The sequence below is a fragment of the Mustelus asterias genome, chromosome 7 (assembly GCF_964213995.1).
Source record: "Mustelus asterias chromosome 7, sMusAst1.hap1.1, whole genome shotgun sequence".
In the NCBI taxonomy this organism is placed as follows: domain Eukaryota; kingdom Metazoa; phylum Chordata; class Chondrichthyes; order Carcharhiniformes; family Triakidae; genus Mustelus; species Mustelus asterias.
In genome coordinates, this window is record NC_135807.1 from 41,504,677 (window position 1) to 41,527,025 (window position 22,349).

The 22,349-nt window shown below is 41.6% G+C and overlaps 1 protein-coding gene across 1 annotated transcript; it reads left to right on the forward strand.

Moving 5' to 3' along the window:
* Positions 1-2,310: 2,310 nt before the first annotated feature.
* Positions 2,311-10,179, forward strand: uqcrb (ubiquinol-cytochrome c reductase binding protein). The gene is made up of 4 exons (XM_078215931.1): positions 2,311-2,396; positions 7,619-7,690; positions 8,428-8,594; positions 9,302-10,179. Exons 1-4 carry the CDS (start codon positions 2,378-2,380, stop codon positions 9,377-9,379), a joined length of 336 nt encoding a protein of 111 aa, XP_078072057.1. The 5' UTR covers positions 2,311-2,377; the 3' UTR covers positions 9,380-10,179.
* Positions 10,180-22,349: the final 12,170 nt, after the last annotated feature.

Here is a 22,349-nt window from a genome sequence, read left to right on the forward strand (position 1 = left end):
AAGAAGCCATCCCCTATGGACAAGCCCTCCGTATACACAGGATCTGCTCAGATGAGGAGAATCGCAACAGACACCTCCAGACGCTGAAAGATGCCCTCATAAGAACAGGATATGGCGCTCAACTCATCGATCGACAGTTCCGACGCGCCGCAGCGAAAATCCGCACCGACCTCCTCAGAAGACAAACACGGGACACGGCGGACAGAGTACCCTTCGTCGTCCAGTACTTCCCCAGAGCAGAGAAGCTACGACATTTTCTCCGGAGCCTTCAACATGTCATTGATGAAGATGAATATCTCGCCAAGGCCATCCCCACACCCCCACTTCTTGCCTTCAAACAACCGCGGAACCACAAACAGACCATTTTCCACAGCAAACTACCCAGCCTTCAGGAGAACAGTGACCACGACACCACACAACCCTGCCACAGCAACCTCTGCAAGACGTGCCAGATCATCGACGCGGATGCCATCATCTCATGTGAATACACCACCAGGTACACGGTACATGCAACTCGGCCAACGTTGTCTACCTGATGCGCTGCAGGAAAGGATGTCCCGAGGCATGGTACATTGGGGAGACCATGCAGATGCTGCGACAATGGATGAATGAACACCGCTTGACAGTCACCAGGTAAGAGTGTTCTCTTCCTGTTGGGGAACACTTCAGCGGTCACGGGCATTCAGCCTCTGATCTTCAGGTAAGTGTTCTCCAAGGCGGCTTTCACGACACACGACAACGCAGAGTCGCTGAGCAGAGACTGATAGACAAGTTCCGCACACATGGGGATGGCCTCAACCGGGATCTTGGGTTCATGTCACATTATCTGTAACCCCCACGACTTGACTGGGCTTGCAAAATCTCACTAACTGTCCTGTCTGGAGACAATACACATCTCTTTATCCTGTGCTTGACGCTCTCTCCACTCACATTGTCTGTACCTTTAAGACTTGATTACCTGTAAAGACTCGCATTCCAACCATTATTTTGTAAATTGAGTTTGTGTCTTTATATGCCCTGTTTGTGAACAGAACTCCCACTTACCTGACAAAGGAGCAGCGCTCCGAAAGCTAGTGGATTTTGCTACCAAACAAACCTGTTGGATTTTAACCTGGTGTTGTGAGACTTCTTACCACCTTTCATAGAAGACAGACTTGAAACACAGTTCCTTGCTTGAAATAAGCAAGATACTGCAGATGCTGGAATCTGAAACAAGAACAGGACATTGGAAAAACTCAGCAGGTTTGCCAGCATCTATCAGGAGAGAAACAGTTAACATTTCAAACCTGTGGATTCTTCTTCAGAACTGAAAGGGGGGAGAATGTAGAAATTGCAACAAAAAGTAGCAACTTTTAAGAACAAGACATGGCCTGGTGTCAGAGGAGTTTATTTATTATTGTCACAAGTAGGCTTACATTAACACTGCAATGAAGTTACTGTGGAAATTTCCTGGTTGCCACACTCAGGCACCTGTTCGGGTACACTGAGGGAGAATTTAGCATAGCCAATGCACCTAACCTGCCACCTTTTGGACTGTGGGAGGAAACCGGAGCACCCAAGACTTTGCTGATGACCAGATTCTGCAACTGTCAATTGATAGCTGGTGAAGAGAGAAAATTGAAATTGTAGTCAATGTATGAATTTATTTGTGTCATTGTGAAGACAAATTGCCTGGTAGAAAAATGAGCTTGCATTGACCTCTTGTTGAAACTGTAGGAGGCAAACACCGAGTTCAGAATCAGCTGAAAAATTAACGTGGCAAGCGACAGGGAACCGCAAAGAATATCCATGCTCTGCCAATCAAATACCTGGTCAAAGACAATCATGCTGCTGATGGCGGTGGACTTTATTTTCTTTGTGTTTATTTTTTACTTTGATGTGGCCCGAAGACTGATTTCTGCACAGTGGCACTGTTGCCAACTGGAGACTTTGCCAATGTGGAGAAATCTCGGATTAGAAAGCCTGTATTGTCCCATTCCAGAATGTGCTTCACCCACTGGCATCATGCAGCACTCATCCTCATTGACCCAGCAATCAACACGGGCATGCGCAGAACATGCCTGTGCTCAATGCCAGGTATACGCACGCGCAGAACGTGTCTGCGTTCAATGCCGGCTATATGCACGCGCAGAACGTGCGTCCGTTCAAAGCTGGGTATGCGCACACGTGTGTAACGTGACTGCGTTCTATGTCGAGTATGCGCGCACGCGCGCAAGCCCCGCTCTATCCCCGCTCTATCCCGTGCACCCGCACTGGCGCGTGAATGCGTCACGCAGCGAGGACGAGCGCGTACGCACTGCGTCTTTACGCACCCGCGCCGCGGGTTATTCCGGAGAGTGAGCGGCGCGCAGCCGCATTGAGACCTCCTGACAGGAAGATGGCGGGGAGAGCCTCGGGTGAGTGTAGCTGGATTTTAATCTGCCTGGGCGGAGGGCGAAAGACAGGGAGGGTCCGGCCGTGTTCAAACCTACTGGTTTCTGTGTGCCTTTTGGGGCAGTGTGCCGCCTAACTGGTGCTGCTGAGGGATGGGCGCCTCGGCCTTGGGTTGTCCTTGAAGGGGGCGATGCCCCGCTGGTTATTGGGGGGGATCCACTCCGGGCTGAGCTCAGTCCAGGGACTGTGACCAACTCCAGCGGCGGCACTGGCTCCCACGCTGAGGCCTGTGACATTGGGAAAGGGAATGAACAACTTGTCTTTAGATTGAGCTCAAGGTGACCCAGACGGAATCCATGACTAGAATCATTGAAGGAGACCGTTCGGCCTATCAGCCCGTGCTGCCTTTTTGGTGACTGTTCACGATGGATTTGTCTACACATTTTGGGAATACCTCCCCCTCTTTACCTTTTACACTGTTGCGATCCTGGTCTAGATGAGTATTATTTGAAATCTCCCATTATCACTGTAGTCCTCGCATCTTTTTGTAATTTTTCAGTAAATTTGCTCCTCTGAAATCTTGGCCACTATTTGGTAGCCTGTGGTATGCACCCTGTACTATAATAGCTTCTGTGTTTGACCTCTGACTATATTAGCCCTCTCCATTACTATAATAATTTATTTAATCAATACTGCCATCCCATTTCTTTCTTTGTTTCCTTTTTCTTTGCTAAATACCATGTAGCCAGAAGTATTAAGTTCTCAATTCACCCCACATTTGAGTCCGGTCTCTGTCATTGTTGTAATTCCATGTTAATTCGTCTGATCTGACTTTCTATGTCACTATGCATGTTGCTCAGGCAGGAAGGAATTCCAAGGTGAATTCAGCTACTTGTCTGGTTGAGTTCTGTTTTAACAACACAATGTATGCCGAAATAGATGGTGTCACCATGGGATCCCCTCTAGCCCCAGCTCTCGCAAACATCTTTGTTGGTTTCCGTTAAGAACACATCTTTGGTGGAATGACACCTCACCACCTACCCCTTGCATATTTCCAGTGTGTAGGTGATATGTTTGCTATATTTGAATCTGGAACTGCATGTAAACAAAATGCTTGCACATCTTAATGGGCTTGATGCTGCACTTAAATACATCTTTGAAATGGAGCATTCAGACAAACTCCCCTTCCTTGACGTGTGCTGGTTGAGAAATCTGCCTATGGATTTTCTACTGCTGTCTATGGCAAGCCTACCTTTACTGGGCAATATATGCTTTGGGATTCCTACAGTTCCAAGCACCATAAGAATGGCGTTGTAAGCAACCTCGTCAATAGAGCTTGAGCCACTTGCTTACCGTACAAGCTTCATGGTGAAATAGGGTGCATCAAAGCTCTCCTGCAGAATAATGGCTACCTTGATCAGATAATCATTCACTTTCTATCATACAAACTCCTGAATGGGCCTTCAGACCTGAAAAGTGCCCAGTCTTTCTTCGATTACACTGGTTGGGTAAAGTGTCTCAAAGACTTGAGCAATAGGTGAAGTTAGCTATTGCATGCTGTTAGTATGTAGTAGCAACACGAGTGGTATTTTCCATTAACATGATGTAGCCATCAAGTCAAAAAGATGTTCTGCCTATCACACAAATAAGCAATGTGTATATGAATTTCGATGCCAGTGTGGTACCAGGTTGACTTTTAACTGCCCCTCAGAAATGGCCAAGCAATCCAAGGGCAACTAGGAATGGACAATAAAAAGTACTGGCCCAGCCAGCGATGCCCGCATCCCTTGAATGAATAAAACACATATAAGCCCATGCGTCCCAATGATTGGCGGATCGTATGAAATAGCACATCCCTTCAGCTGTTCGTTATAGGAGAAGTACAGACCGTACCCAACCAGCCCATGCTTGCAAAACTTGGAACAGCGTGTCTGATATTAGATGTAATTTTGAGATTGGACAACACGTGCTAAACTGTCCTGATTGTGCTAACAAATACACCGAAAACCAATTCAGATTAGGTGCATTGACCCGAACAAGCGCCAGAATGTGGCGACTAGGGGAATTTCACAGTAACTTCATTGCAGTGTTAATGTAAGCCTTACTTGTGACAAATAAACTTTATTTTTAGGATCGTCAGTCAGGCTTGCAGTGTGATTCACTTATACATGCTAGAAGTCACATATATTTGCACACACGTCTATGTCCTTGGCAGACAAAAGGAACATGTGCACACTATATAAACAGGAGTTTGGGGAACAGTCATTCCCTGGCTCATTCCTCTGTGCAATGCCTTGAAGAATCAGGGTCAACTTTCTGGTTTGAATTTGAACAAAGCTGGGGAGCTGGCAGCTCCATGCTGCATTCTCCATGGCAATGTCTCCACCAATCAGCGTCTACTTACCAACCAATCAGCATTTTCTTCTCGTGTAGTATAAGTTGTTGATACCCCATTACAGTTCTGGTCAACTGTCCTGATGAGTGCAAGATGAAAAGCTTTGACAGCATGTCTCCTTTTTCAGCAATAATCCAGGGATGATGATCCTTGAAATCTGTGAGCAGTGTATAATATTTAAGTTAGTGTGTGTGCGTATTTTTGTGTTTAAAGAAGGTAGAGTGGTTTCAAGTTTCAAGTAGGTTTTCCTAATGAGCGTTGGTGTCCAGAAGCTCTGGATATTTAATGAGCTTTTACAAACCCTGTTGCTCAAGAGATGGGCTGAGAGTTCAAGGGTTCAAACACAAAGTAGAAAAGCATCACTCGCATGGATCCCAGTTATTCCTGTCTTTTTGTGGGGTATGTGGAACATTCTACTCAGGCCCACGCCAACAACTATTTTTCTGTTACAGCAATTACTGCATCAATGTGGCTTCATGCTCTTGTCTGGATCTGGAAAAATGTATAGAGTTTGCTTCCAACTTTCACCCCTACCTCACCTTCACGTGGTCTCTGATACTTTTCCCTTCCTTGACCTCTCTGTCTCCATTTCTGCTGATAGGACCATCAGTATGCATTACCAACTCAACAATTCCCACACTACCTCAACTACAGCTTTTCTTGCCACACTTCCTGTCAGGCCTCCATCCCATTATCTCAGTTTCTCTGCCTCTGTCGCATCTGTTTTGATGATACCGCCTTTGAAAACAGCGTTTCTGGCATGTTAGCCTTTAACAAAAGGCCCTCCCACCCCACTGTGAGTTGTTGGAACTCAATCACGTCTGACTCATTTCCCATACTTCTGTCTTCACCCCTTCCTCTCATTTGCAGAACCATGATGGGTTCACCTTGTCCTGACTTTTCATCCCGTCAGCCTCTTCATTCACAGGATCATCTTCCTCCATTTCTGCCAACCCCAGCATGATACCACCATGAAACCCATCTTACCCTTCCCCTCTCTAACAGCATTCCGCAGGGAGAGCGCTCTCTCACATCCTGGTTCATTCTTCACCACCAACTCCTTATTACCTCCCCATTCAATGGCAGAAGGTGCAATGCCTGCCCTTTCACCTGCTCCCTCCACACTGCCCAAGACCCCAACCACTCCTTTCAGGTGAAGCAACATTTCAGTTGCACCTCCATTTGCTGCTTTCAATGCTGTCTCCTCTGTACAGGGGACACTAAGTGCAGCCTGGATGACTGCTTTGCAGAACACCTTCGCTCAGTCCACAAGCATGACGCCAACTTTCCTGTCACTTGTTATTTCAACTCAGGATCTTTCTCTCATGCCCACATGTCTTCTTTGGCCCGCAGTAATGTTCCAATGAAGCCCAATGCAAACTGGAGTAACAGCACTTCATTTTCCAATTAGGCACTTTACAGTCTTCTGGACTCAACAACTTTAGAATTTGAACTTTCTCTTCATTCTTGACCATTTTTTAAATCCAAAATGTTTTGTCCCAATGCAACCTCCACCCCCACAGGGCCATCTGTCACCTGTTAAGTTTTTTTCACTGAGCACTGACCTTTGTTCTCTTATTAATATATTCTGCGCTCTCACGTTTATGCCACTATCAGCACCTTCTTTATTCCTTAACACTGCTATTAACACTTCCTTTGCCCTAAATATCTTGCTGCATTCTCTCCTACCTCGCACGTCACTGACCTTCAACTTCATTCCACCCTCCTTGCATAGTATAGTCTAAAATCCCTCTCTTTAGCTCTGAAGAAGTCATACTGACTCAAAGTTAACTTTGTTTCTCTCTCCACATCCTGCCAAACTTGCTGAGTTTTTCTAACATTTTTATTTCAGAATTCCAACATCCACAGTATTTTTCTTTTAGAAAAGTCTTACTGTTGCCTGGCAGCAGTGATCAAGTGACACAGAGACAGAAAAAACAGGAGCTGAGAGGCAGTTCAGTCTCTGAACTGGGTTTCGCAGCACCCAGAAGAAAAATTACAAGGCTAATGCTAGAGTCGTTAATAGAATAAGTCAATTTATAGGACTCAGTTATGTGATCAGTTTAAGGGTGTTACGACTGTGGTTAGTTTTGATGTGTCTCGGGGAGAGATATGATTTGGATGAGAAGCATCAAGTAACTGCTGAAGAAATCACCGGCAGAAAACCATTTGCACACGTGTCAAAATGTGAGGCTTGCATTGATATAGCGCCTTTCAGATTTCGGGTTATACCAGTGAATGGAGTACTTCAGACATGTAGTCATGGTTGTGAGGTAGGAAATATCGCAGCCGACTTGCACACAGTAAGCTCTCTCAAACAAGAATATGATTATGGCCAAATAATCTTTTTAGTGATAGTTCAGAGGTAAATACCGACAAGTGTAGTGAGAAGAACTCCCCATCTCTCTTTTCAAAACAGTGCCATGGGATCTTTAATGCCAACTTTAGAAATTTATCAGGGCCTCGGTTTGGCATCGCAACCAAATGGTCACATTGCCCGCAATGCAGTACTTTAGTATTAGCCTGGAGTGGGGCTTAAACCCACAGTTATCTGGCTGAGACATAAATTCATTTTATATTAACATCTTTGAAAACACTTGAGCATAACTCAATCCCAAATCATCTGTATGAACAAATGATCAGAAATTTCAAACCAGCAGCAATAAATTCTGCCTTTATAGGATTCCCCAAATTCCAAGAACAAATTTAAAAAATGTAGCCTGGCTCGATGATTTTCTTCGAGTGAGTGTTTCTATGTTCATTGATTTTACATTAGAAAATTTAGTCATCTAATTTTGAGCTTTTCTTCTGAAAGAGAGTAATGTGTTTTGTATCTTTTCCTTCCCCTAGTCAAAACAACTAGCAGTCTGCTTCAAAACCTACAGAAGTGGTACTACAATGCTGCAGGGTTCAACAAATTTGGTAAGTTTATATTCTTAACTTTTTTCCCCATATTATCTTTCTTTCTCAGGATATAGGCATCACTGGTATGAGCAATATTTCTTGTCCATCTCTAATTGCCTTTTAGAAGATGGTGGCGAGCCACCTTCTTGAACCCACTCAGTTAGGGTGAACATACTGCCACAATGCTGTTAAGTAACAGCTTCTAAGATCTTGGCCCAGTGATGAAGACAATACAGGTCCAAGTCAAGATGATGTGTGATTTGAATGAAAACATAAGGTGTGTTATAGTTATGTTTATGGTCTGCTTTCATTATGCATTATCCTTCCTGGTCCTGCAAATTAATTCTGCTTCAGTATGGGTAGCATGGCGGCACACTGATTAGCACTGCTGTCTTCCAGCACTGCTGTCTTCCAGCACCACGGACTTGGGTTCGATTCCTGGCGTGGGTCACTGTGGAGTCAGCACGTTGTCCCCGTGTCTGCGTGGGTTTTCTCCGCGTGCTCTGGTTTCCTCCCACAGTCTAAAAGACATGCTGGTTAGGTGCATTGGCCATACCAAATTCTCCCTTTAGTGTGCCCAAACAGGCACTGGAGTGTGGTGACTAGGGGATTTTCACAGTAATTTCATTGCAGTGTTAATGTAAGCCTACTTGTGACACTAATAAGTAAGCTTCTGGTTTTAAAGAAATAACATTCAGGAAATTACATTTTCTGAATTTATTACAAATGAGTACTTTAAGAATATTTGTTTCCAGGTCTCATGCGGGATGACACACTGTACGAAAATGATGACGTGAAAGAGGCTCTGAAAAGGTTGCCTGAAAGTCTTTACAACGATAGAATGTTCCGCATCAAACGAGCTTTGGATTTGAGCATGAAGCATCAAATCCTTCCAAAAGAAATGTGGACAAAATTTGAGCAGGTAATTTTGGCATTGATGCTGATTTATGTAAAATGGGAAATATTTACTACAATAGGGTTTCTTCCCTGTCCTTCCATCCTCTGCACTGATGTTTTTGGATCTCCTCAGCCATGCCGGTGCCTTGACAGTTGATGTTACCTCAGGCAGCTGCCAAAAGCCTCAAGCTTGTTGCTTCGATATGCCCATGAGCAATAAAGATTGATTTACCTATCTTGGTATTTTTTCTTTTTCCAGCCCTTTGATAGACAAAGGTGTAGGCTTGACCATGCAGGAACTCCTTAGTGGGTGTCATTATGTATAATATATAGCATAACAACAGGCCAGGGACTTATTTCATAAACAGGTGTTTATAGTTTGTAAGAACATTCTTCCACCCCTTTTCATTTAACCCATTCACCATCATTTTCTGTTCCTTTCTAATTTCTGCTTAAATATTATTTGTCTCCACTACTCCTTTTATCACGTTCCACTTTCTAACCATTTTCCAACTACAGAGATCCTCCTGAATTCTCAAATGTACTTATTTGTATTCCTAGCACCTCGTTTCTTCAAGTGGAAACGTCTTCCCTACCTTCACCTTATCATGTTTTTCTCACTAAACATTCCTGAAAAGAATAAAGAGGATAGTTATTTATGTAAATATTTAGTCAGATATAAGAAATTTTATATTTAAAGTTGTCTGAATAGAACTGTTCTTTTGTTTTCAGGATGCACACTACTTAGAGCCATATCTTAAAGAAGTTATCAGTGAACGAATGGAAAAAGAAGAATGGGATAAGAAGTGATTTGCTGATTTTATTTTTGATTTGGTACCTGATTCTCTGTTAATATCTCGCCAATCAAATTTAAAACTCATTCCTTTGTTATTGGCCTTTGGCAGCAGCCAGGATAACCGATTCCCTCCTTGAAAAAATAAATTGCGCTGTAAAACTATATAAATGCAATTTGTTTTATTTGTGTACAGAATTTAGAAGTCATTTCTGATTATTTCTGCCATGCACCCATGTAATTGTGTAGTTTTAAAAATAAAATAAGTGGAGTTGTGCCCTCGTGCTTGGCTGATGGGAAAGAAAAGAGCTTTCAGAAAGCAAGCTTGTATTACATTGTATTACATAGTATCTGTTCATCTAAGAAAATAATGAACTATTCAAGAACATTTTGGTGAAAAATTATAATTTGTATTTGTAGCCAAGTTACACTTGTGAAATCATGCTATAATGTTTTGGCCTGGAATTTGTATGATTTTTGAAGACAAACCATCTGTGTTCACCATCATTGCCCCACTGAATCTGATTGCAACTTCAGGATTTAGTGCAAGTACAAACTTCAGACATCCTGAAGTTGTGGTCTGTCATTCATTCCTCTACCATAGTCTATGCTGTGGTCCCAATCTTCCTGCTCCCAAGCCAGAAATCAATGGAACCCACTGAACTGGTGAGAATGTTTCATTTTCCACTCTGTTGCTAGAAACTCTATAAAAGGTTGAGTGTTGTTCATTAAGGCATAACTGTTTATCTGAGTGTTAGGTATTGCTAAACAATTGATCTGACCCCGAATTATATATTTGTGGATTTTTTTAACTGTCTCCATGATTGACTAATTTGATTCTTAACAATTGCAAACAATATTCTTAATATTTATTTATATTTCAGTTTCAACCTTAAGCCCATGTGTATGTCCAAATCTTTATTTCACTGTGTTATTTTTTTTTAAGTGTTTTGATTATTAGTGCTTTTCATATCCTGTTTGGTTGTCTGTGAGAATTCTTTCTTCTGACATATTTAGACATGTAGCAGGCAAATAACTTCTAAAATATTCTAAAAGTCTTCTAAACACGCTTCATTTGCAAGCAAGAGAAAAGCAGCACAGTCACGCGTATTGCTGACTATAGATGTCCGTGAGGAGTTCCTGGGAAATGTTAAATTCGCACAGCAAATATTAAGATGTGTCATCACATTGAAATAAAGCTTTTATAGTTTAATCTCCATTTTTATTTTGGTAAAAGTGGAAATGTCGCACCCTCATGTTTGATTCCGAGGTTGTTGGGAAATTCTACAAATTGCTCAATGCATAGATGTAATTCAAAGCTGTCCAGCTGTTTAAAAGGAAAATCCAATCAAAGTTTTTTTTAGAATTTGAATGTATTAAAACATAGCTCAGTCAGTGTATTATGCTGTTGTGAAGTTTGTATTTAAAACTTGCATCAATTTTTCTGAAATTTCTAGTTATTTTTTCAAAAAGCATTTGCGTGTGAAATAACTCCTCAGAAACGGGTGTCCCTTCACCAGATTCCCTTCATTTAAACATCTCTATTCCTAAGAGTGCTTCAGGTACAAAGTCAGAATCCAGAGTGCCAATAGACCTGACACTCCTCTTTATACACAGGTGAGACCCGCTGATTGGACTGGCAATCATTACCTCAATCAGGGAGCTCATACTCTGAGGTAATTAGAGCAAATCAACAAAAGGCTAGTTAAATGGGTAGAGTTCAGCATTTGCACAGGAGTTTTTCTATAATTCCATAGTTATGCAAAATAAGCACAGTTTTTATGTCATAGAGTCATAGAGGTTTACAGCATGGAAACAAGCCCTTCTGCCCAACTTGTCCATGTCTGGTGCTAATGCAGTTCAGGCCAACACTATGCTTTTAAGTTAGACATGCATCTTAGCATAACAGTGCAGAGAATGCTCATGTTTGTGTAGTGCAATGTATGGCCAGTATGTATGGCATATTTGCAGTAACTTGGAAAATTGTGCATCTGGAGCAGACTCACTATGCTTGAGCTCACTACCCTGTGCACCATCCGAGAAGATGAGAATTTTTTGCACCACTGCCCAGGATGTGATCACTAAGAGGCAGTGCTGGATTGTTTGATACATAAGGGTAGAGTAGAAAGAAGTGGGCAGCAGAGAAACAGGACTTTTGAAAACAAGAGTCCAGGTTTTACTTAGACTGGATCGCAGTACCGAAACACTTCATTCCAATTAGTTTACCTTAGTGTTTATAATCCATAGAATCTCTTCCCATTCTTCTTAATCCCCCAGAGCTACAACTGCCAGAGGCCTGCAGCGACAGGCTATCCCATAAACGGGTTCCTCCTCCATAATGATGATCATAGTTTAACTTTTAAAAGCCTTCAATCTTGAGGCATCCTCATGGTTCCCCATCTACAGTGGCAGTCCTTATTTCTCCCAGTAGGGCACTGCACGGAGCCTCAAGCATTCCCTGGACTCCTGGAAGCTGCTGCTTAATTTAGTGCCTTTGGGTAGATTATGCAAGCTGGATTCCTCGGAAACCCATTGGAACCAGGACCTGGCCTGCCTTTAAAGCTGAGGCAGTAAGATTTTGCCCAATGTGTTACATAAGCAGAACTTTAACAAGCAAGAGGTGATTGAAATATACTTTCCAGTTGCTGTACAGAACTATACAGAGCATTAATAGTTAAAAAGGCATTGCAGAGAGTTGTCTCAAAGTGTGACATTTAAAGTACGGTAATCTAATCCCTGTTATCTTGTACTAATTGTGGCAGATAAAATCGTAAGAATTGCTGACCTCTTGCCATTCCTGATGGCATCACCTTCAATAAGATACTTGATAAACATAATGATTTTGTTGTGTATATTTATTGTATTGCATTGCTGCCCCTACTTCTCTATGAGCATGAATCTGTTTCCTGGCATTAATGCATCAGCCACCATTTTTCTTCATTGACATTCATCCCAGCCTATGAGAATAAAGTCTAACTTGAGTGATTATAAGAAGCCATGTGCTTAGCACACATGAAAATGTCAGCTTGACATTGCAGCTAGGTGGTGCCTCACATGCCCTCTGACTACTGCATTGTATAGAGACCTGGGAGTTAAGCCATCAAACCAGCTTTCATCCAGTTTGAAAAGGTTATATTCTCTGCTTCTAACACAACATTTTTCATTGAAGAATTAAAGCAAGTCTTCAGTTTCTCATCAGAAATCAATTATATTAGCTAGATGATACAACCTTCTAAGTATATTCTCTTACTAAATGGCCAGAAATGTTTTCTTTCATTCAGGGTTTTGCCACAGATCAAAATCTTGGCACTGTCCAGCACTAACTGATGAACCTCTATGAGCATCAGTATAAACCAAGCCGCAAACAAGATAAAGCATAATGTTGTTAATCTGTATGCATTTCAGCAAAATCATGATTCTCTGTTGAGGACACATAGCTACAGATATTGACTAAGCACATACTCCATCGACCACCATTCTCAGGGAAGGTGACAAAAGAGAACAGAAAACACAAAAGTAAATAAATAACAGACTAGAAACAAAAGGGCCAGGTGGAATTAGCATTCGGTATGAAGTGTATGTTTATAAGACTGCTGCTGATCTGTAAAAGTTCACCATGCTCCAAAGTGCATTCAATAAAACAAAAATGAGCTTCTCCCAATGGTTTTGAATATCATACAAAATTTAGTAGCCAATTTAAATTTCCTGAAAGCATAGTCATTGCATAAATTGCTTGCTGCCAATAAACGACACTACTACTTGCCACAATTGGCTAACATTCTTTAAATGAAACCTATGAAATGTGTCTGAATTATGTGTCTCACATTGAGGGGAATGCACAATAAAGACAGCCTCTCTGTATTGGGATTTACCAGTTCAAATCTACTGGGCCACTTCCAATTGAACATGACCAAACTTCATTCAAAGCCATAGAGTGTTGCCAGGGTCACTAACATCGATAGGTACGAGAAAATGCCCAGCACTGGGAAGTGCTGAGAACCTGCAGTTGTTGGCACTGGTGCTACACCAACACTGAGTTGCTTCATGAATATACTACAACTGGTCAGTGCAGAGGCTTTATTGGCATCGCACAATATCATGGATGCAGCAGTTTAGTTCATTACCCAAAAGCACAGAAACAAAGTATACCAACACATCAAAGATAGATCTTTTTTCAATAAGCATTTTTCAGTATTTTTAAAGTTAAGGAAAAACAGATGCTCATATATGTTCTTATCCCCAATCATTAAATATTAGCTACCTGGAAAATGGAGGTCTGCACCTATGTTCAAACTGCATGTGCAACTCTGGTTTGGAACTGATCAAACTTAGAATTTACAATTAGGATAAATTGCGTGGAGTAACCACATTAGACTCCACAGATAGTGAACTGCAAGTTATATGTATATTGGTTCATCTCATATATTTAGAAACAGCAGGGAAATGGAGAAAACGTGCAAAAATATCAGGCAAAATGTGCTTAAAATAAACTATGAAATGAGACTGAGATGAATAAACCTTAAACAGGCATTTTCATATGTTTACTAAATTTAAAAGGAATTCCTGAATTCTGGACACTCTAACAAAATTCAATTATTCAAAAAAGATTATTGTTTGTTATATAGAAAATCTCTGAAAGCATTTGAGAGATTTAACCTCTGTGAAGGAATATCCCAGGATCTTGATTCTGGAATTTGTGAACTGATATTTATTTTCTTGGTGGTCTCTGCACTGTAAAACTTATTTTCTCTATCCCTTTCTTTACTGTCTGAGGCAACATTGCAATCTTCCTTTCAGAACTGAATCGCAGGAAAACTGAGGTGTTGGGAAATACACCACTACTTCTAAAGAGAGAAATAAATCGAAACACTTTCTGTTTATGGAGGGGTAGTGTGAGGAGAAATTAGTGCTGTTTAAATTAACCTCTCATCCCCTCCCCATCCGTCCATCTGTAACAGAAGTAATTGTGATTATCAAATGGAAAAAACCTATTGCGTACTAATTTGCAAAAAAGCGGTTATTGGATAGGCACATGGAGCACACCAGGATGATAGGGAGTGGGATAGCTTGATCTTGGTTTCAGATAAAGCTCGGCACAACATCGTGGGCCGAAGGGCCTGTTCTGTGCTGTACTGTTCTATGTTCTATAACTTGTTAAAGGAAAATCAGCATAAATTCAGGAAAGGAGGTCACGGTTAGCAAACCTGCTGGGCATTTTTTTTTTACATTACTGACATATGGATAGGGGACCTGCAGCTGATCCTGTGTATTTGAATATATTCTCAGAATTGTTATGCCAAAATTACACAGTAATGATTAGTGACTAAGTTTGGGAGTTGTGGAATAGGGGGAAAAGTATAGCTGGACAGAAAACTGAGGAATGGGACCTTTCCAGGCAAGAAATAATGGTGTACCCCAGGTGTTGGCCTTGAAATCTTATTTTTATATACGTAGTATTAATGACTTGGCTGAAGATATAACAAGCAAAATGTCAAAGTTTGCAAATTATGCCAAAGCTGATTACAGGACAAATAAGGAAGAATAATGCAACTGCACCCATAGATTTGATTTGATTTATTATTGTTACATATATTGGGATACAGTGAAAAGTATTTTTTCTTACACGCTATACAGGCCAAACATACCATTCATAGAGAAGGAAAGGAGAGGGTGCAGAATGTAGTGAAGAAATCATAGAAACCCTACAGTGCAGAAACAGACCATCGAGTCTGCACCGACCACAATCCCACCCAGTCCCTACCCCCATATCCCTACACGTTTACCCACTAATCCCTTTAACCTACACATCTCAGGACACTAAGGGGCAATTTTAGCATGGCCAATCAACCTAACCCGCACATCTTTGGACTGTGGGAGGAAACCGGAGCACCCGGAGGAAACCCACACAGACACAAGGAGAATGTGCAAACTCCACACAGACAGTGACCCAAGCCGGGAATCGAACCCAGGACCCGGGAGCTGTGAAACAGCAGTGCTAACCACTGTGCTACCGTGCCGCCCAACAGTGTTACAGTCATAGCTAGGGTGTAGAGTAAGATCAATTTAATATAAGGTAAGTCCATTCAAAAGTCTGATGGCAGGAGGGAAGACCATAAGACATAGGAGCAGAGTTAGGTCACTCGGCCCATCGAGTCTGCTCCACCATTCAATCATGGCTGATTTTCTTCTCATCCCCATTCTCCTGCCTTTTCCGCATAACCCCTGATCCCCTTATTAATCAAGAACCTATCTATCTCTGTCTTAAAGACACTCAATGACCTGGCCTCCACAGCCTTTTGCGGCAAAGTGTTCCACAGATTCACCACTCTCTGGCTGAAGAAATTCCACATCATCTCTGTTTTAAAGAATTGTCTCTTTAGCCTGAGGTTGTGCCCTCTGGTTCTAGTGTTTCCTACTAGTGGAAACATCCTCTCCAAGTCCACTCTATCCAGGCCTCGCAGTATCCTGTAAGTTTCAATGAGATCCCCCCATATCCTTGTAAACTCCAATGAGTACAGACCCAGAGTCCTCAACCGTTCCTCGTACAACAAACTCTTCATTCCAGGGATCATTCTTGTGAACCTCCTCTGGACCCTTTCCAAGGCCAGCACATCCTTCCTTAGATATGGGGCCCAAAACTGCTCACAAGGGAAGAAGCTATTCTTGAGTTGGTTGATACATGACCTCAAACTTTTGTATCTTTTTCGTGACAGAAGGTGGAAGAGAGTGTGTCCTGGATGTGCGTGGTGTCTTTGATTATGCTGGCTGTTTTCTGAGGCAGCAGGAAGTGTAGACAAGGTGAATGGCTGGAAGGTTGGTTTTTGTGATGGACTGGGCTTTGTTCATGACCCTTTGTAGTTTTTTGTGGTTTTGGACAGAGAGGAAGCCATACCAAGCTCTGATGCATCTGGAAAGGATGCTTTCTATGGTCCATTTGTAAAAGTTGGCAAGATTCGTAGCGGGCATGCTGAATTTCCTTAGCCTCCTGAGAAATTAAAGGCATTGGTGGGCTTTCTTAACTATAGCATCAGTGTGGAGGGACCAGGACTGGTTGCTGATGATCTAGACACCTAGAAACTTGAAGCTCTCAACTATTTTCACTTGGTCCCCATTGATAACCACGTAGATTTAATTGGCAGGTGCATTTCAAAGTGAATAAGTGTAAAGTAATGCAGGAGCAAGAAACTACATGAGACAGTGTTTTAAAGGGAATCGTGCACAGCTTATTAATAAGTAAAAATAACTTACAGCAGATAAATATGTGAAACCATCAACAAAGTTTTTATTGGACTTAAGAATAAACAGAGGGATGGAGTAAAAATAAAAACAAGAATTATTATTCCTGCATAGGAATTGGTTAGGCACCGTCTGGAGTATCCAATGCACTTCAAGTTACCTTTAGTGTGCCTAAAAATGTGAAGATGAATGCAAGAAAAATATGTTGCAAATCAGAAATTTTAAGTTACCTGGAAAGGTTAAAGAAATTGACTTGTGTTTAAAAAACATCTTTTGTGGTGGCCTGCTGGTTTTTTTCATGATAGCTAAGAGAATAAATTGTCAAATTGGTCCAGTTAAATTGTGTAATGTGTTGAACACTTTAAATACCAAGGAACACAAGCTCAAAAAAGAGGAAAGCCAGATTGATTCTTTTTTAAGCTAAATGGTATTATAGTCATTGAATAGGCTATCAGATAAGACCTCTGATGAAGGCTGAAAAAGAATTCATTAAAAAAAAAATCTGTGCTCTCTGCAAGTATTGTAGAATACAGCAAAAAGAAGCAGGTCGCTAGGGTCAGATAACCTTTCCTTGTTTCATAGAATGATAGAGGTTTACAGCATGGAAACAGGCCCTTCAGCCCAACTTGTCCATGCTGCCCCTTTTTTTAAACCACTAAGCTAGTCCCAATTGCCCGCATTTGACCCATATCCCTCCATATCCCATCTTACACATGTAACTGTCTAAACGCTTTTTAAAAGACAAAATTGTACCTGCCTCTACTACTACCTCTGGCAGCTTGTTCCAGACACTCGCCACCCTCTGTGTGAAAAAATTGCCCTTCTGGTCCCTTTGTTTCTCTCCCCTCTCACCTTAAACCTGTGCCCTCTAGTTTTAGACTTCCCTACCTTTGGGAAAAGATATTGACCATCTAGCCGATCTATTCCCCTCATTATTTTATAGACCTCTTTCAGATCACCCCTCAGCCTCCTAAGCTCCAGAGAAAAAAGTCCCAGTCTATCCAGCCTCTCCTTATAACTCAAACCATCAAGTCCCGGTAACATCCTAGTAAATCTTTTCTGCATTCTTTCTAGTTTAATAATATCCTTTCTATAACAGGGTGACCAGAACTGTACACAGTATTCCAAGTGTGGCCTTACCAATGTCTTATATAACTTCAACAAGACGTCCCAACTCCTGTATCCAATGTTCTGACCAACGAAACCAAGCATGCCGAATGCCTTCTACACCATTCTGTCCACCTGTGACTCCACTTTCAAGCAGCTATGAACCTGTACCACTAGATCTGTTTGTTCTATAACACTCCCCAACGCCCTACCATGAACTGAGTTTCTAAACAAAAAATATGTTCCAATAAAAACACAACAGAAAGTGCATCATTTAAAAAATAAATTAAGGTTTTCGAGGAAGTTTTTTTTTATCACATTGACAATAGATCTCATTTAATGAGTTGAGCTTGGATAAATCGGAATTAAAATAAATGCTTTCATTCTGGTGGAAGATCAATCTGGGTGTTAGAAATTAAAGTGGCGAGGCAGGATCTCAATGCGAAAAGTCAGTGTTTCACTGACTTATTTCGCCGTCTCTTGTTTGTAACCCGTTTAAAAGTACTAACAGATAAAAATACAAACACTGGGGGGCGGGGGGGGGGGGGAATTCCCTCCGTTCTCTCTTCGTGTTATTAAATCACAAACTCTTCTATAAAGAGACATTTATGATTTGGTTACCCACAAAAGAAATCTCTCCATTCTATCCAAGCTGCTAAATGAAGTTTAAAGTGGGGAGGGATGCAGCGTGTGCTAAGAATGCTTTGTCCACGAGGTGGCACTAGAAACATGCAGAAAGTGTATGTGCATTTTTTGACCTGGCAAATGTCAAGAAAACGTAAGGTACAGCTTATTTGGGGAAGCAAACAAGTTAAAAGCAAAGCATTGCAGAGAAAGTGCTATTTACGGAAATAAATAACCAGGACAGCGCATTTGCAGTTTGTTGCTGCATTGAATGTCACAGACCTGGGAAACAATTGAAAATATTTAGTTGGTTTGAACAGCAGTGTGTTGGAGAAACGGGACATTCGGGTGGAAAGCAGGTCCAACAGGCAAGTCGCACTCCCCGCATTGAAAAGGTAAGGTGAAATTCTGCTGTTGAAGAGTTTAAGCGGGGAATCCAACTGGTGTTTACCAGATCCATGTAGAATGACCACAGCAATTTCATAAAATACTAACCGAGACCTTGATGTAAAGAACGATGATATCACGAAGCTTCTGCCGGTATCACGTTCAACTGTGGGTCTAAACATTTAGCGCGCGTTGTTCTTAAAACAAAATGAACACTTTGCTAAAATAGCATCAATTTATTCAGGAAAAATAACGACATTGGTACTTAAACAAAAATAGTGCGGGAAAAGAACATAAATTGGTGCAATCCCATAATGAAAAGTAAAAGGATGTAATGTTTATCACAAATTAAGAAAATGAACTTCGAAAGCATGAAAATACAATCCTCAAATGTTTTAAAATAGAAGTGGCAGCATATCACAAAATCAAGGGTATAACTTAATTCAGATATAGTATACTAAAATAATTCTATATAACTGTATGTATTTGTAGTTATTATCCCAGCCTTGGCTTAATGGGATGGACAAGTTCAAGTTCTACCCCAAAGACTTGAGTTTAAAATTTATTTATTAGTGTCACAAATAGGCTTACATTAACACTGCAATGAAGTTACTGTGAAAATCCCATAGTCGCCACACTCTGGCGCCTGTTCAGGTACACTGAGAGAGAATTTAGCATGGCCAATGCATCTAACCTGCACATCTTTGGACTTTGGGAGGAAACCAGAGCGCCCAGAGGAAATCCACGCAGACACGGGGAGAACGTGCAGAATCCGCACAGACAATGACCCAAACCGCGAAATGAACCCGGGTCCCTGGAACTGTGAGGTAGCAGTGCTAACCACTGAGCTGACCTTAATTGAGGCTGACACTTCAGTACAGTACTGAGGGAATACTGCAATGTAGGCAATGCCATCTCTTGAATAACATGTTAAACTAAGGTCCAGCTGCCCACTCAGGTGGGCATGAAAGATCTCATGGCACTTTTCAAAGAAAAGCAGTATAATTGACTCTGTGTCCTGGCCAATATTTATCCCTCAGCCAACATCACTAAAAAAGCAGATTATCAAATCATTATGTCATTATAGTTTGTGGGATTTTAATGTGTGCAATTTAGCTGCTGTGCTCCCTTCTATTAAACAGTAACTACACTTCTAAAGTGTATCATTGACTGTAAAGAAGTTGAGTCTGTAGCTTCTTTGTTTCTATCTTATATGTAAAATTGCTCAATAAAACAAGTCAATAACATGTCATAAACAAAAATAAATGCTCCATAAAGTACTGTATAACTAAAATAGACTGAAACAAATCGAGTGAAAAATTATGTAATAAATAACATGACACGGCTTAATAATAAGTCATTGTGAATAATACAATTCTGATGAATTTTTTAAAATGTATAAAGAAAATAGAACCACGTGCAACAATTTGATTTGATTTATCATTGTCACATGTGTTGGTATACAGTGAAAAGTATTGTTTCTTGTGTGCTATATAGATAAAGCATACCATTCGTAGAGAAGGAAACGAGAGAGTGTAGAATGTAATGTTAAAGTCATAGCTAGGGTGTCGAGAAAGATCAACTTAATATAAGGTAGGTCTATTTAAAAGTCTGATGGCAGAAGAAATTGTTCTTGAGTCGGTTGGTATGTGACCTCAGACTTTTGTTTTTTTTTCCCGACGGAAGAAGATGGGAGAGTCCTTAATTATGCTGGCTGCATTTCTGAGGCAGCGAGAAGTGTAGACTGAGTCAATGGATGGGAGATTGGTTTGCGTGATGGACTGGGCTACGTTCACAGCCCTTTATTGTTTCTTGCGGCCTTGGTCAGAACAGGAGCCATACCAAGCTCTGATACAACAGAAAGAATGCTTTCTATGGTGCAGCTGTAAAACGTTGGTGAGAGCCTCCTGAGAATGTAGAGGCGTTGGTGGGCTTTCGTAGCTATAATGTCGACGTGGAAGGACCAGGACAGGTAGTTGATGATCTGGACACCTAGCCACTTGAAAGAAAAGTTATAACAACTAAATATTGTCTTCAAGAAATTGAATGCTTACTATCACTCGATATCTTGCCTTTGAATAAACCATCAATTGCCATACTGTGTCCCTGCTTTATAATATGTTTCTACCTTTTTTGGTGTTATGAATGATAGGAAATATAGCTAATCTGGTAGATGGGAAGGCTAGCATTACCAATTCAAAAAGGGATAAAATAACTTAGAACAGTACAGCACAGAACAGGCCCTTCGGCCCACGATGTTGTGCCAAGCTTTATCTGAAACCAAGATCAAGCAATCCCACTCCCTATCATCCTGGTGTGCTCCATGTGCCTATCCAATAACCGCTTAAATGTTCCTAAAGTGTCTGATTCCACTATCACTGCAGGCAGTCCATTCCACACCCCAACCACTCTCTGCGTAAAGAACCTACCTCTGATATCCTTCCTGTATCTCCCACCACGAACCCTATAGTTATGCCCCCTTGTAATAGCTCCATCCACCCGAGGAAATAGTCTTTGAACGTTCACTCTATCTATCCCCTTCATCATTTTATAAACCTCTATTAAGTCTCCCCTCAGCCTCCTCTGCTCCAGAGAGAACAGCCCTAGCTCCCTCAACCTTTCCTCATAAGACCTACCCTCCAAACCAGGCAGCATCCTGGTAAATCTCCTCTGCACTCTTTCCAGCGCTTCCACATCCTTCTTATAGTGAGGTGACCAGAACTGCACACAATATTCCAAATGTGGTCTCACCAAGGTCCTGTACAGTTGCAGCATAACCCCACGGCTCTTAAACTCCAACCCCTTGTTAATAAAAGCTAACACACTATAGGCCTTCTTCACAGCTCTATCCACTTGAGTGGCAACCTTTAGAGATCTGTGGATATGGACCCCAAGGTCTCGCTATTCCTCCACAGTCTCCAGAACTCTACCTTTGACCCTGTAATCCACATTTAAATTAGTCCTACCAAAATGAATCACCTCACATTTATCAGGGTTAAACTCCATTTGCCATTTTTCAGCCCAGCTTTGCATCCTATCCATGTCTCTTTGCAGCCTACAACAGCCCTCCACCTCATCCACTACTCCACCAATCTTGGTGTCATCAGCAAATTTACTGATCCACCCTTCAGCCCCCTCCTCTAAGTCATTAATAAAAATCACAAAGAGCAGAGGACCAAGCACTGATCCCTGCGGCACTCCGCTAGCAACCTGCCTCCAATCCGAAAATTTTCCATCGACCACCACCCTCTGTCTTCGATCAGACAGCCAGTTACCTATCCAATCGGCCAACTTTCCCTCTATCCCACACCTCCTCAGTTTCATCATAAGCCGACCATGGGAGACCTTATCAAACGCCTTACTAAAATCCATGTATATGACATCAACTGCCCTACTTTCATCAACACACTTAGTTACCTCCTCAAAAAATTCTATCAAATTTGTGAGGCACGACTTGCCCTTCACGAATCCGTGCTGACTATCCCGGATTAATCCGCATCTTTCTAAATGGTCGTAAATCCCATCCCTAAGGACCTTTTCCATCAATTTACCAACCACCGAAGTAAAACTAACCGGTCTATAATTACCAGGGTAATTTCTATTCCCTTTCTTAAACAGAGGAACAACATTTGC

Excerpts from the sequence above, each read along its gene's own strand:
- uqcrb (XM_078215931.1), top strand. Across the intron at positions 7,691-8,427 it reads TGCAGGGTTCAACAAATTTG|GTCTCATGCGGGATGACACA; the intron begins GTAAGTTTATAT and ends ATTTGTTTCCAG. Across the intron at positions 8,595-9,301 it reads TGTGGACAAAATTTGAGCAG|GATGCACACTACTTAGAGCC; the intron begins GTAATTTTGGCA and ends TTTTGTTTTCAG.